Source organism: Musa acuminata, chromosome BXJ3-5 (assembly GCF_036884655.1).
Source record: "Musa acuminata AAA Group cultivar baxijiao chromosome BXJ3-5, Cavendish_Baxijiao_AAA, whole genome shotgun sequence".
NCBI classification, from domain to species: Eukaryota; Viridiplantae; Streptophyta; class Magnoliopsida; order Zingiberales; family Musaceae; genus Musa; species Musa acuminata.
The window spans coordinates 17197163-17213139 of NC_088353.1; the positions used below are offsets into that span (position 1 = coordinate 17197163).

The 15977-nt window shown below is 41.7% G+C and overlaps 1 protein-coding gene across 3 annotated transcripts in view; it reads right to left on the reverse strand.

Moving 5' to 3' along the window:
• The window catches only part of LOC135586734 (uncharacterized), a 38841-nt gene extending 23647 nt beyond the window's left edge, over nucleotides 1–15194 (reverse strand). Inside the window, exons 1-9 of one of the 3 annotated variants that reach the window (XM_065152553.1) lie at nucleotides 14760–15194; nucleotides 14340–14397; nucleotides 12617–12747; nucleotides 6159–6332; nucleotides 5795–6046; nucleotides 5585–5679; nucleotides 5360–5444; nucleotides 4867–5076; nucleotides 1622–1681 (exon numbers count right to left, since the gene is read on the reverse strand). In XM_065152553.1, the coding sequence (XP_065008625.1) occupies nucleotides 1622–1681; nucleotides 4867–5076; nucleotides 5360–5444; nucleotides 5585–5679; nucleotides 5795–6046; nucleotides 6159–6332; nucleotides 12617–12747; nucleotides 14340–14397; nucleotides 14760–15005 (1311 nt within the window). In that variant the 5' untranslated portion in view covers nucleotides 15006–15194. Of the gene's footprint in view, nucleotides 1–1621; nucleotides 1682–4866; nucleotides 5077–5359; nucleotides 5445–5584; nucleotides 5680–5794; nucleotides 6047–6158; nucleotides 6333–12616; nucleotides 12788–14339; nucleotides 14398–14759 lie in introns of all 3 variants that reach the window. The other 2 variants (XM_065152556.1, XM_065152555.1) reach the window with 2 other exon arrangements.
• Nucleotides 15195–15977: the final 783 nt, after the last annotated feature.

The following is a 15977-nucleotide window of genomic DNA, read 5'->3' on the forward strand; positions in this document are numbered from 1 at the left end:
GACCAAGATCTTGCAAATCACTCTCTAAGGTCAAATTCTTTTCCAATTAGAGATAAAGATGGAGAAATCATCTAGTTTTAAAGGATTTAATGATTTATTCTAAGTAAAGAAATCAATAAAAAAAGTCATTAATTAGTTGTCACAACCCAAGCCTGATGGGATAACTGACTTATCATTTTTGTTTGACCTAAACCACTGATCAAAATGCTTAAACTGAAATTAATAATAATACACTTATTAGACCCTTATAAGCTAATCTTAACCTTACCTATTTTTAATGTGAAACTAATCAAGGTGTTATGATTTCCCCCACTCAGGGCTTGATGTCATTGTCAAGACCCAATATAGCCCAGATCAAACCCTAGTATAGTGCATGTAAAACATAGCCTAATGATGGCTCCAAATCGTGATGAATCCTTTGACTCAATCCACGAGTAGCTCTTTCCTACTTAAGCCCCCTTACCATGATCAAATACTAGGTCAGCTCTGATATTAAATGTCACGACTCGAGCCTGATGGGCTAACTGGCCTATCAACTTTGTTTGGTTCAAACTACTGGTCAAAATGCTTAAACTGAATTTTTTGTAGTACACTCATCAAAACCCTTATATGCTAATCTTAATATTGCCCACTTCTAATGTGAGACTAATCAAGGTGTTACAATTTTCCCCCACTCAAGAGCTTGACATCCTCGTCAAGGCCCAGCATAGTCCAGATTAAACCATAACATGGTGCATATGAAGCGTAGCCTAGTGGTGGTTCCACTCCGTGATGAGTCCTCTAACTCCATCCACGGATAACCCCTTTCTTACTCAAGTCCCTTACTATGCTCCAGTACTAAGTCGGCTCTGATATCAAATGTCACGACCCAAGCCTGATAAGCTAACTAGCTCATCAACTTCGTTTAACCTAAACCATTGATCAAAATACTTAAGTTGAAGTTGATAATAATACACTCATCAAACCCTTATAAGTCAATCTTAATCTTGCCCATCTTTAATGTAAGACTAATCGTGGTGTTACAAGTTGGCTTAGAAACTCTAAGAATTGTGTGCAAAATTAAAGAATCTTTTGCCCTTTCTAGGTACTAACCTTAGGACTCTATTTTTGTATTAAGTATACTCTTTTTCTTCTCAGCGGTAATAAATTGTCTTAAAGTTGTTTAGGTCTCATTGAAGTTATATTTTTTATTTCTTAAGGGCATACAAGTTCCCTATGAGTTTACTCTTGGAAATCATTGCCTGCATTAATTGTACGAAGGCTCCTAAACTCCTATAAATAGTGGAGCTTGTCAATGGATCAAACACTTCAAATTTGAATGAAAAAACTTGCATTTCTCTACTCTTCTAGTCTCTTACACTCCTCTCTAATCTCACTCCTCACTTGCTCTCTTGCTTTGTGTTCTACATCAATCAGTGTTCAGGTTACTTTTAACCAACATTAGAAAATGTACATAAAGAAAATTGTAAACAAAACTAAAATTTAAGATTGTCAAATTTATTTTTTCTCACCAGCTTACATATGGCAAAGGTTGAATGATATTCTATTTCTAACATTCTTTAATGAAACAATTGTATGCAAAACAAGTATTTTAACACAAGGCAAAAGAAATCAAGAGTACCTCAATTATTATAAAGCCTTGCTCTTTTGCACAGGCATATATGGCAGCAGATTTTCCACTCTGCAAAGACCACAGATGAACAACTTGTCTAAGTGGCAATTTAGTTCAACTCATTCATCTTAGTCACTAGATGTGGGTGAGATGATCACATGATAAAAGGAACAGTAAGTCACCGCCACTTGCAATTATAGAAAATGGGGGAGATATGATTTATGATTTCATTTTTTTCTAATTTTCTTTGGTTCTTATTCCAAGTATATGATAACTTTTCAATTAGAAGATCAATTTTCTATTGCTATATATAAGGCTAAGTCATACAAAGTTCTAGAGTGTAAGATACATCAACATAAAATTCCCAGCATGGTCAGTATATCTTGAAGCAGGTCAAATGAAAAGTCCACTGTCTAGCATATGTGCATGATGAGCAGGGATTATCAATAAAAATCATAAAAAAACTAAGTACATTAGTACCAAAGATAATGAAAACAATCAAACAATGAGATTTTACTTCATAAAGCAAACCATATTATGGGTGATATATCAACCATCATATCAAAGTTTACACATGATATTTATCTGGAGAGTGTTTCTAGTAAAAATTTGTAGATAGAATCATAAAGAAAATTTTGTTTTAGTTTGTCCTAGCAAGGTTTCTACCAGTGATTGCAAAAGGCGCTCGGGCGCTCGCCTAGGCGCTCGGGCGAGGCGAGGCGAGGCAAGGCGAGGCCCGAGCGCCTCGCTAATGTCCCAGGCGGCGCGCTTCAAACAGGCGCCGCCTAGGCGCTCGCCCGAGCCCAGGCGCTGGGCGCTTCGGGCGAGCGCCTGGGTAAACCAAGGCGACCGAACCAGAATTTTAGGTCTGGTTCGGCCCTGGTTCGGTTGTTAGTTGGTTCAATCGAACCAACTAAACCGATATAACCCCAACCCTAACCCTAACCCTAACCCTAACCCAACACTAACCTGCTGCCGCTGCCGCTCTCGATCTCGATCGCGATCTCGTCGCTCGCTGCCGCTGCTCGCCGCTGTCGCTGCTCACGCCTCTCGCGAGCCCTCTCGCTGCTCGCGCCTCCTGCGAGCCCTCCCGCTGCTCGCGCCTCCCGCGAGCCCACCCGGTTCTAGTGTCTCCTGCGAGCCCTCCCGCGAGCCTTCCCGCTGCTCGCGCCTCCCTCGAGCCCTCCCGCTGCTCGCGCCTCCCTCGAGCCCTCTCGCCTCCTGTGAGCCCTCCCGCGAGCCTTCCCGCTGCTCGCGCCTCCCTCGAGGCCTCCCGCTGCTCGCGCCTTCCGCTCCCTTTCCCTTTCCCGCTGCCGCTGCTGCTGCTGCCGTCGCTCGCCGTTGCTGCTGCTGCCGCTGCCGCCGCTCGTCGTTGCTGCTGCCGCCGCCGCCGCTCGCCGCTGCTTCCTCGTTTCTCCATCAGGCTCAGTATACTCTTAATATTAAGTTTATTGAATTTTGAAATGATTAATTTTCTGTTAATAGATTAATAATATATTATTTTGATTTTAATGTTGTTAATTTTTATTTATTTAAAATTATTAATTATATTATATATTTTTATATTTTAGCGCCTCACTTCGCTCGGGCGAGCGCCTAGCGCCTCGGGCGTTTGTGGACCTTGGCGCCTTTTGGCGCCTAGCGCTTTTTAAATCACTGTTTTCTACTATTGGAAACAACAAATACAAATAGATGACCATTTATCTGCAGTAACCATTGACTCGCAAATATGTTTGAAGCAAGGTATGCAATTTCGTACCGTACCGAAGTTTCGACGTTCGCTCGGTATGGTATGAAACTGTATACCGAGCGATATACCGCTCGATATATATATATATATATATATATATATATATATATATATATATATATATATATATAAGCCTACTTCGCATCGCCTCAGCGACGTCGCCTTTTCCTTCTCCCACGCGGGGCGACGTCGCCTCGTTTATATATATATATATATATATATATATATATATATATATATAGGCGACGCGACGTCGCTTTTTATAAAATATTTATATATATTTATATATATATATATATATATATATATATATATATATATATATATATATATATATATATATATATATATATATAGTTCCGTTCGATAACGGGCGGTCCGTGTACCAGTAAGCTGACGGACCGGTACATACCGCCCGTACCGGGCGGTATTATTCGAAATTGCATACCTTGGTTTGAAGTAACACGTACCAAACATAAATAAGCTGTTTCTAGTTAACAGCTTAAAGCAATGTGAAAAACAAGTAGGATACATGTAATAGAGCAAGTTTAACTCTTCCCAATCTGGTACCAGAATGTGCATATCTACTGTGGCACCTTAACAAATGACAGAAAGAACTAGGCATTAAGTTTTAAAATCCATGAGGTACACCACAGTATTTATTGGTCCGGCAGGGGACTGACACATGGATTGGGCAATTTTGTTTGGTCCAGTTCAAAATAAGATGCACTGGATGGTAAGTACATACCCGGTTTTTTTTTCTCTCTTAAGTTTCTGTAAATCATTTTTGGCCGTAAATTGACAAGGTTCTCAAAGTTGTAAACCTGCTTTTATAGAGCCTTTGGAAAGTTTACAACTTCTAGAAAACTATAAACAGCAACAGTTGTTTGCAGAGATTACTCCTCCCCTCTATCTCTCTCTCTGCTGCAACTACAGACAAAGCTGCAAATTTAACCTCCACCACAACTGCAGCTGCATCTGCTGAACCAACAGCAGCCTTCACCTCCGCATCTGCCTCCTCTCATCACCACCGCCATCCTCTCCTCATGTCACCACCATCACCTCCTTTAATATGCATTGCATCTCCTTCACTTCTCAGCCGCCTTGTCCTTCACCACCTCCGCCTTCTCTGTTGGTTCCCTCTCCACCATCATCTCCACCTCCCCCATCTTCTCTCCTATTTCTCTTTCTCTCTCTCTCTCTCTCTGCTCTGGGCGGTATTGACACATACTGAGTATTGGTACATCAGTTCATACCAGAACCATATTTGGCCCAGCAGCGGTCAACCATATTGGCACCAGACCAAGTTTTTAAACCATGGTAATCTAAAGCAAAATCCCACCCACTTAAGTTTTCTGAGACATGATATTATCAAGAAAATTAGAGAAAATCAGATCCCAGATGATTAGTTAACAGAAAGTTCTAGAAACACAACCATTATCAAATCTATCAAGAACAAAGACACAAAAAAACAGATACTAATTATTTGCAGGTCAATACGCACCCCAACTGGCCCGGTAATCAAAAGCACATTGCTAAGTTTGAAATCATCTTCTCGGTCATCCATATCAAATTCAGTCTCAGAGAAGATTTCATCATCTTCAACTGTATAATGCTCCCTAGAGCTACATTTCTTGCCACTTTTTTGACCTTTGTCATGCCAAGACTTGAGCCATTCACTAAGCTGTCTAACTGATTGAAAATTTCCACAGACCTGCAGAACCAACCTGATAAAGTTAGCCTCTCATATCTGAGATGTTGATCAATGATAAAATAAATTTTATGTGATAGCAGCAGGATTTTCTTTTTGGTAGCATATCTGCTGACTAGCACAAACCAAGCAGAATGAAAAATCAAGCATATTTGGTAAGGCACAAGTGCCAATTATCCATACTAATGCAGGCTAGTGTGTCTGTCCTTGCTCTGATCAAAATTCAAAATTGTTAGCTTTCTGTATTCCAAGAGCAGCACAAGGAGAGAGCAAACTTGAATCTCACCTCTGAGGCATTTTCTGGCAGGTACTTGGCTGTCCAGAGGCTACATTCAGGGCAATACTCAGAACGTCTATAGTATGACAACAACCTAAAAAATTCAGAAACAATTTCCGGGGAAGCCAAGATTAAAAGTTCAACAAACAAAAGGCTACAGATAGAGATTTTCCAAAAATTGACATAGTGCCTATAAGATCAGCACAAAAAAAAGAGAAATTCCATATTTCTTACCTTTCTTTATGAAGTTCATCCTGATGCCTGCTCTCTGAATTTTCTACATAACTACCACATCTTGATAACAAAGGAAAGTTGCTATTTAGATGGTACTGGAAATACATATACAGTCAGAAGAATGGTGCCAAAAGAACAAAAACAACAGTGAGGACCTTACAAACACATACATGATTAGTTTTGAGCATGTAACAGTCAGCAATGAAATACCTCTAGGTAGGGCAATAGCTGCTGCTTTTCATATTGCCCATCAGATACTACAAATGTGGTTATTGTGGAGCTCTTTTCTTCTGTGTTTGATGTTTGATTCATGTGCATCTCCTCAAGAAAAGAAGTATCTAGCCTTAAAGGCTTAACTAAGCCCCCACAAACCACTAAAGAATCTTCCAAAGCACGACCACCATAGTCAAGGGTTTGCCCCATAAAGTTCCAATTACCCCAATCCAATGAAACGTCATCAACCTAAAACCGAAAAAAGAGCAAGATATACTACTGAAACAGTCATATTTAGGAACATCATATGCTGATAACCTTTACAGAAAGTCAGAAAGTAGAAACCAACATAACTATGCACCTGAGTACCAAGTATATGAACAGGTGCATAAGAAATAACTTCGCCCCACGTATACCAAGGCAATTGCCTGTCCTCCAACTTCTTAGTATCTTGGACCTCTTGCAACATCTTGACTTCTTTTCTAGAAGTGAATAATGGGTGCATCTGCTTTCCTGCGGATAAGTGCATGTTTTCCTGTCAATAGAAACAATAGTTTGTTCTCAGTCAATCTGACAGAGCAACCTAAATTACATGGGGTTAAAAAAATTATAATTGAAAACTTTTTCAAAAAGGTGAAGCCTAGTTATATTGTTAATAATACTCATCTGCTGGATAGGTATAACAGCTACTATTTAAAATAGAGGATTGGAAAGACATACAGATACAGAAAAAAAAGAACTGAACTGTAAAACCCCACGGTCATGTGACTCCAGCAGGAAAAAGAACATCATGTTTACACTTTTTATAGGACCCCAACCTCCTTGAGAACCAAACCTCTCTTTAACTTTTAAAATTCTAAATGGCTCTCTACAGGAGCCATGTAAACCTTTTTCATAAAGGCAAAAATGTCAATGTATGATTATGCATAAAAGGTAGAAATACAGTATGATCATTCTAGAATAAAGATTGCATTGCCTAGACAAAAGGAAAACACACAAAGATACAAGAAGAGAACAATTGCACATGAAAGTACACAGGAAATTTTCTACTTGGAAAACATGGAAATGTTGACGGTGAATTATGATTGAATCAATTTGGAATTTCTGAACCATAGAGTCTCTGGAAACAAATTGTTGACAATTATGGGGAGCACGTGAGAGTATTATCTGCTCTGGAAATGTAAGGGAAGATTTTGAAAATCAATCCAATATCCTTTTTGGCAACTTATCAGGCAAACATGGTACCAAGATACTGAGCAGTATACCAACTTGTACCACCTAGTCTTACTGAATAAAATAATAAAAAATGGTATATCAAGGAGTATCAACCTGCATGATCCATTACTAGTGCTTGGTTGGACCAGTAAAAAATTAGTTGGCCCATGTCAGCCTGACAGGTACTTTAAACCATGGTATGCAGTACCGAATTGTCACGGACAAACTTCTAAACAAGATGTTTGATGTAATGCTTATGTATGTCCGTGTCTTTTGGCATGTTCATGCCTTGTACAGCATGTAGAGAAGCGGCCGAAGGCTTAATAGTCTCATTTTAGTTGGGTTGGTGGCCTCTTTAGGCTTGTAAATAAAGGTTGTGTCATGTGGACACGTGCGAGAGATTCTCGATCTGTAATGGATCATTTTACCCTTTGTTGTGCAACTGTTCAGAGCTTGTAAAGTCTGTTTGTAATTTGCATTGTCTATGAAGTGTTTTTCGGAGATGTTTACTTGTGGATCTCGATTGAGGCGTTCTCTCTAACCCGTTCTCTCTTTTATTGGTCCTAAGGGACAATGGGAGACTTCGGAGAGGCTGACATTTGCGGACGGACACGCAAGGGTGCCGCACGACTTAGGCAAAACCAGCTAAGTCCGTGACAGATGGTATCAGAGCGGGACAAGCACTCATAGAAACACTTAGCATGCAAACGTGGGGGACCTAGCGGGGCTGCGTTGAGGGCAGTCAGCACACACGCGACCGTTTGGGGGAAAACGGGCATAGAGATGTTGGGAAAAGGAGTCGCTCGGAGGAGCGAGCATCTGACATTGGCATTCAGAGGAATGGCCAACCCTTCGCGCAAGAGGCACCACGAGAACAGGCAAGCTTGGAAGAATGCGAAGCACACAAAGGTTGGGATGGCTGAGTTTGATCTACGGCTCAACGTTGACAACTATACTTGATGGTGCTCAAGACAAGCAAGGCGCTTGGTAAAGGATGAGACCATGCAAGGTGGAATGAGTTGCTCAGCGATCGACAGAGTTATGCAAAGCTCACAGAGGTGAGGGGAATTGCTAACTCAAAGAATTCGGTACTCATGCATGGGCTTGTATGCGGACGATGGAATGTTCGCGGCCATCCCAAGGCGACCGAAACTCGGCGCCATGGAGCATTGAATCTTTCTCTTCGGCATGTGAAGGATACGTCCATAGAAGGCTGAAGTGTGCAACGAGTTCAGCATGTTGCTAGGCCTTGAGTGGTGCAGCGGGGGTTGTATTGACGTGGAGTCGCAATCTAGCAAGTGCGTTTGCAGGAGGCAGAACAATGCACAGTTTGTTCAGTAGATCGGAGTAGTCCAAGGGGATGGTGGTCTCCGAAACAAAGAGAGATGTTGCTCCAATGGGACAGTTATCCAGGAGGGATAAGTCCCGGCTCTCCAGAGGGAGAATCATGTGGGACGGACCTCACATGTTGAGGAGGAGTACCTCAACAAACAACGACTTCACGAAGCTCAATGGACTGAGCAAGCGACGAGGAGTCGTCGCATGATCTCGCTTGAGAGAATGCATTGGTGGATGCATTGCGAGATCAAGTGGGGGAGCGACCCAAAGCAACTTAAATGAAGGCACACTTGGAGTCGATGTGGAGATCGGACTCAAGGGAGGGCTGACCCGTGGAATGGTGGGCGCGAGGGCCACCATCGACTCAATGCAAAAACGAGGAGCGGAGCAACTTGGGTGTAACTTGGCGAAGTACCCAAGCCGTATGAAGGGAGCCAACATAGAAGTTGGAACATGGAGCGGAGGCACAGTGCTTCCCTTAGACAGAGGTCAAGGACATGAACTCTTGCAAAGGCAAGAGTAGAATCATATTGTTCCATGGGTTCTTCATTATAACGGAGTGAACTCATCTTGCATTGTGCCAAAGACGAAAGGAGCTTCTGGGCACATGCACCTTATCTCGGAGAAGCATTTGATGGAGGAACTAAGGCAATTCAATTTGCGGAGGCGAAATTGGGTTCAGAAGGCCTTAGCACGGGGCAAGAGGACTCAGAGGTGGGTACTCTTAAAGAATATGCCACAGTGTTGCCATTCAAGTTGTCATGAAAGAAGCGGTGCGCAGCGGAGATTGTGCTGGTAGGGGCAGAGGCCCAGGATCTAGACAATGGTGCACAAATTACAGTGAAGTCGGTGGACTTCGGGAGCTATTAGGCGACGGACTATCCTAGAGAGATGCTTCATCTAGGTGTGACCCAAGAGTGGGTGGATGAAGGTCGATTGCCAAAGGAGCGAACAAAATCGAAGGTGGAAGAGACCCTCCGATGTATTGGCAGAGGCCACACATGGAGGGTTCACAATTCGAGTTTATTCCACAAAGATCAAAATGCAATGGAGATGTCACCAGGAAGCGACATGGTGCAGCGGATCGTGGTGGAACAGTTCGTGGCAATGCGATACACACGACATAGTCCCGTGAGGGACTAGATCATATGGAGGTATGATCGGGAGCTACTGGAAGCTCCACTTCGGTGAACAACACGACGGCAAGAAGGGCTATGGATTCAAGGAGTGAAGGCCATGGTACCGCAGAGGCAGGTCTTCCGTGAGTGCATCGAATTTTGCATCGGATGAAAGCCTTGGTCATCAGCATATGAGAGCTGTGTTCCACCAAGGGAAAAGTTCGAATGCAAGTACCAGTGAGTTCCATGGGAGGGACTTGATCATGCAGAGGTATGATCGAAGCAGCTGGAGAGTTGGACTGCTCTAGAGCTCATATTCGCTTAAGGGAGCCCGACAAGTTAGAGGACAAGGTCGAGTAAGCGAACGTTGCTGCCAAGGAAGCTAAGGAGAACAAAATCGATGTAAACCCTATAATGCGATGGCAGAGGCCATGCATGGGAGTTGCAATCTGTCTTTCCATCGACCAAAGGAGAGCTGCTTGGAGAACACTGAGGTGTTGAAGCAGGGGGTCGAAAGGGGCGAGGAAGCAACGACGAGTCCAGAGGGACTTAGCTACCCAAAATCAAGCATCAGTTAGAATGGAGGTGGACTCGGAGGAGTGTCACAGAAGCATATCTACTGATTGTGAAGAAAAGGGATGCAGATGCAAGGCGACGGATAGTAGGGCCATGGGCATGGCAGCGTCATGGTACCGCAGAGGCGGGACTTCCGTGAAAGTCATTGATCCCTTGCTCTCATGGAGGGAGAGCGCTTGGTCGTGAAAGGGGCCGAGGAGGTGGAGAATGCAAAGGCAATCTCCAAATACTGAGACAAGGCTGAAGGGCAGAGGCCGAAGAACTTCGTAAGACCGGTGTCAATGAACTTCTCATCAAGATAGCCGAAAGTGAAGGACTTCGGGTCATGCAAGAGTGCATAACCAAGGAACGAAGCAAGCAGTACGCGGTGCTGTACCTTTGCTACTCAGTGGAGTAGGCGGCAGGGTTGATGGAGAAGACGGTACAATCCCAGAGGCAACCAAACCTATGAGAGAATTACTCCAAGTTGGGGTGAAAACTTCCTGCATTCCAGAAGTTCGATGGCATTGAGAAGGTGAATCACAGTAACTAACTCAACGCAAGGAGTGCAAACACTTCAAGTGCTTCAGAAGCGTGAGCAAAGAGCAGGCGAAGGCTAGTAACCAGCTCGATGCATGGAGTACAACCTCGAGGAGGCGGGCGAAGTCAAGTAACCTTTGCCTTCTCAACTCTTAAGAGAATGGGCGAAGCCGAGTACCCCAATTCTCTTATCTATCCAGCAGAGGAGCTCTGCACAAGTTCAAAGACCCTTCGAAGATAATGGAAGACAATAGTTGTCAAATCCTCACCAACGGTGATTAGTGCTACTGAGAGTAGATTGTCCGCTTCATTTCCCAACGAAATGCCAATCGAAAGCGGAAGTGATGCGAACCTACTTGGATGTGACAACTAAGTGAAAGAAGAGTCAATGAGCAAATTTTGTGGAGGAATGACCAAAAACTTCATAAGTTTGCGAGACGATGCTCGTTAAAGCTCCAACAAGCATCCACCCAGTTCAAGCAACATGAGGAATTTGAGAGATTGGCGCAGTAAGGATGGTCTTTTCCTTCATCTGGGGGATCCGCAGGAATCAACAAGGATCAACACAACTCAGCCAACCCCACACCAGAGTCAGAGTCATTGGTGAGTTGAAGCAGCATGGCGGATCAAAGGTTCGACTACTCAAAAACAGCAGCGGAGAGCAGTTGGGAGCCAAGAGGCGCATTGTAGCTGGAGCAGAAGATTGAAGACTCAGCAAAGGCAAAGAGTTGCAGTGTCGACAAAGGCTTCAACGAGGTTGTCGAAGGAATAAGTGGGGGAGAATGTCACGGACAAACTTCTAAACAAGATGTTTGATGTAATGCTTATGTATGTCCGTGTCTTTTGGCATGTTCATGCCTTGTACAGCATGTAGAAGGGCGACCGAAGGCTTAATAGTCCCATTTTAGTTGGGTTGGTGGCCTCTTTAGGCTTGTAAATAAAGGTTGTGTCATGTGGACACGTGCGAGAGATTCTCGATCTGTAATGGACCATTTTACCCTTTGTTGTGCAACTGTTCAAAGCTTGTAAAGTCTGTTTGTAATTTGCATTGTCTATGAAGTGTTTTTCGGAGATGTTTGCTTGTGGATCCCGATTGAGGCGTTCTCTCTAACTCGTTCTCTCTTTTATTGGTCCTAAGGGACAATGGGAGACTTCGGGGAGGCTGACCTTTGCGGACGGACACGCAAGGGTGCCGCACGACTTAGGCAAAACCAGCTAAGTCCGTGACAGAATGGTACCGCCCGGTACGGGCGGTACGTACCGGTCCGACGGCATACCGATACGCAGACTGTCCGGTACCGCTACAATGCTACAGAATTACACTGTAGTAGTGCTACAGTACTACAGTACTATAGTAATGAAGAAAATATATAAAATTGTTCGGTACACCAAGGTGTACCGCTCGATACGCCCTGGTGTACCGCTCGGTACGCCCTGGTGTATCACTCGATACACCGGTACCATACCGTACCGAGCCAATCTCGAAACACCGATACAGTACGATATTGCATACCTTGCTTTAAACCATGATATGAATCAAATGTTTCCATTACATGTTAGTGCAAATTTTGGAATACATACATCTTCAACCTATAAGATCTTACATCATGCAAGAATGCAGACTACACCATGTATGCAGTATTAAAAGAATGCAGACTACACCATGTATGCAGTATTAATAGACAGGATATGACACTAAAATTCTTGAGCTTTCAATAATGTTGAACGAACTGGTCAGGAATCTGTGTTTCATCAGTTCTATTAATGTCAGACACATTACTTACAAATTTGTGATACTGTAACTGTGTAATGTAAAGAACAACATAGTTTAGAGATTATATATGAGTTAATTTATTGTCATTCATTCTTAAATTATTTATAGATAATGAGAATAAGCAATGACCAGTACATAGTGAAATTCTTCGACTGTAAAAGAAAGGTGCAGAAGAAACATTCCATGAAGCTGCATGTAACTAAGGTAAATAAAATTCCTGGAACACCAACAATAATTTAGGGAATTACCAGCAAACAAAAGAGTGAAAATACTAAGTACCTCGGCTGCTAGCTTTGCCTCTAAGTGAAGATTACACTTTGGGCTGAATGGGCCATCTAGATCCTTTGTGGCATCAGATTTACTAGCATCACTACTCTGACAATTCTTCAAACTTTTGCCACTCTTATTACCTTCAAAAATGCTCCAAGGAATCAATCCTCATTATAGAATCTAAACAAAAAATAAGGAAAAGAGTTCACTTCCTCTATTTTGCTGAATGTCCTAAATAACACTTTTACAAGCAAGATATAGGGGCATGTATGAATATGCATAAAATGCATTAGCAGCATCCAGAATCTTTTACCCATTGTTAAAACTGAAAATTAGGTCAATTTATATTTTCCAAAGAAGTGCGAAATACAAGAAAACAAGACTTTCTTTAGTCATGTTTAAAGGAAATACATGAGGAAATTCTGAACTTCTAAGCAAAAATTATACTATTAGGCATGAGCACTCAAATTCCTGGAAATTTCAACTTCACAAAGAGAGTAACAGGCTCAAAGGGTAAGCATTATATAGTTACCAAGCGAGGATAATGTATTTGGTCAGAATCATCTAATTTGTTCACTGACCGAGGATAATGTATTCAGTCAGTGATGCACCATTAACAATTTCATGCACATTCTCTATGGTTAATCATAGAACCCCTTGCCTTACAATTGCACTAAAATTTGAAGAATTGTCCAAGAATCCAATATTTATGACAGTAATATTTTGCACAGTTCTTCTTCTGACCAAGTCAGGGCATGTAGATCTCAAATTCTATTCTATTCTTTAACAATCCTCAATATGATACATAGTAGATATGACATTCTTTAACCATCCTCATTACATTACAAAACTCATCTACATGAGAATCTAGCGTGTTTGGGTTATCATATCTGCATTTATTAGACACAAGAAATATGTATGAATGGGAGCAATATTGATCATTTCACGTCATTCCACCATACTCTATAATTTTAGAATTATACACTGATTATGAATCCTTTTTTTATTGCTCATGCTCTCTGCATTTTTTCTTTTTAATTTATTTGAGTGCAACCTTTCTGAATTATTTTTCTTCATGTTGTTATCATGGGCTATTTTAATTTCCATTCTTTGGACATGCATACTATTTGAAGGGTGAGAGAGGCCACTAAGTTTGCCATGCCAAGAATGAAACTTAATGGTGCCTCAAATATTAACACAACACGAGTGAATTTAGAATGGCCTCTAGGGTTCTTGATCACAAGAAAAACAGGAGTCATGACAGTCCATTAGATACCCCCTGTTTTTAATAATAACATTGATACTAGTGAGACCTCAACCTAAATGACAGGAACCAATGCTTCAAAAACAGAAATTAACCAAGTCTGCATTCAGTTTCACATTAAAAAATGATTAAAGAATTTTTATCAGAACAATTAATACGTGGTATTAAACTTCATCATTTTTTCGTACAAAAGCTAATGAGAAATTTTATATGCTTTATACATAAGCATATTCAATAATGATACTGTTTAAGACTCATTAGAGAGAAGTTACTGTAACAGTTAAAGAATAGCTTATAAATATATATATTAATATGTCACATGTGCAAGCCATCTTATGCATTAAATAGTTTGTTGGGTCACTCTACAGTACATGAAAATATTGCTTTTATTTAATAATATGATGCATCTCCAATCATCTACTTCCTGGGGGCAGCAACATATTTGACGATGCCTATATGTAAATTTACCAGGTGATACCAACGAACTTTTGTTTCCCGTTCTTGGTGTCCTTCTGGTAATTGGAGACTGCAAGGGAAGTTTTAAAGAGATTAGACAATATGCATGTAAAAAAAATCTTGAATTCAGAAGAAAAATTGTCGGCTCTATAAAGATTGAAAGCAGGGATGCAAAAAGGTAAAGATTCAATGTTTCTTCTTGAGAGAATCATTGAAAAAAAGATTGGCAACACATTGAACTGAATCTTGGCTTGTTCTCATGACTGGAAATTAAAGGGAACTCGAAATCCGGCTTGCCACCAAACTCCAATAGAAAAAGAAAAGGGACAGAAATTTGAGGATACAAGAAACAGAAAACAACAAAAGAAACCTAGAAACGGTCAGATATTTAAACCTAACCCCAAACAAAAAGACCGATCTGCAAGAAATCACCTTCTTGGGAGTTTTTGCCTTGGGTTTCCTCTTCCTCTCCCGCTTCCCCGTGTTCTCCCCCTCGGTGTCTTCCCGCTCGCTCTCCCCCGCCTCCACCACATCCGTCGCGGCCGCCTCTCCACCATCTCCCCTGGGTCGACCCCAACAAAGCTTGGACTGGACGCATCTCCGCCGCCGCTTCGCCTCGGAGGGCGACGGCGTGCCCTCGATCTCCCTCAGCATTGCTTCTTCCACGGATTTGCCCATCAGATTTCCGGAACCGATCGTTGCAGATCGAACTCCAGCCAACTGATATTCGGACCAACAACAGCTAGGGTTCGAGGAGGAGAGCACGGCGGGAGATTTTGGCGAACTCGGATGAGTTCCCGCGCTCAAGGAGAGACCGTGGGGCGGGTTTGCGATCTCCGAGAAATTAACCGATCTCCGCGTCCATCAAGCTATAACCCAAAAAAAACACCTTTTCTATTTTTTAATCTTCGGTATCACGTGCCTTCAACGTGATAGCGTCGTAGCGAAGCCCTGACGAGGTTGTTTCTCCAGCATTTCTTAACTATAATTGAAATCGGTCATTAGTTTGTTATACCAACAACGATTTCCATCGATCATCTTGTAGCTCGCTAAAAGATATCGTTCGACATGACGTTTAATCCAATCCTAACGATATTTTATCAATTATATTATGATATGATATATCATTTCATATATTCTAAATTAATTAGATAATTAGGAATTTAATTAATTTTGTCCCATCATTACAAAGATTGAAGTGACTTTCCTTCCTTCCACTCATAAAATTAAAAAAAAAAAAAAAGTTGTATTAAAATTTAAGTTAAAAAAGTATCAGTCTAACTTCCAATGCAAGAATGATGATTAGTAATACCAAACTGCATCAATCTTTAAAAAACAAAAGATTTTGATCATCCCGGTGGGTGTCACAAAGAAAAAAAAAGAAATGAGGTTTGGTAATTCCCAGCTACGCTATTATTAATTGGACAAGAATATTGAATCTTGTATTTTGACGATGAAGTCAATTGTCATTTATTATTTAATACATATGTTGAGATAAGTGTGCAGGATTAACTACGATGAAAGTAAGACATGCAGCAGGAGTTGCACCGGAGTCAAGACAATGATCACGTTGGGAGTTCGAGAGTTCGACGGAAGTTCGGACAATCGTCGGAGGTTCTGCAGGAACAAATCCGAGAAGTCCATGAGCTT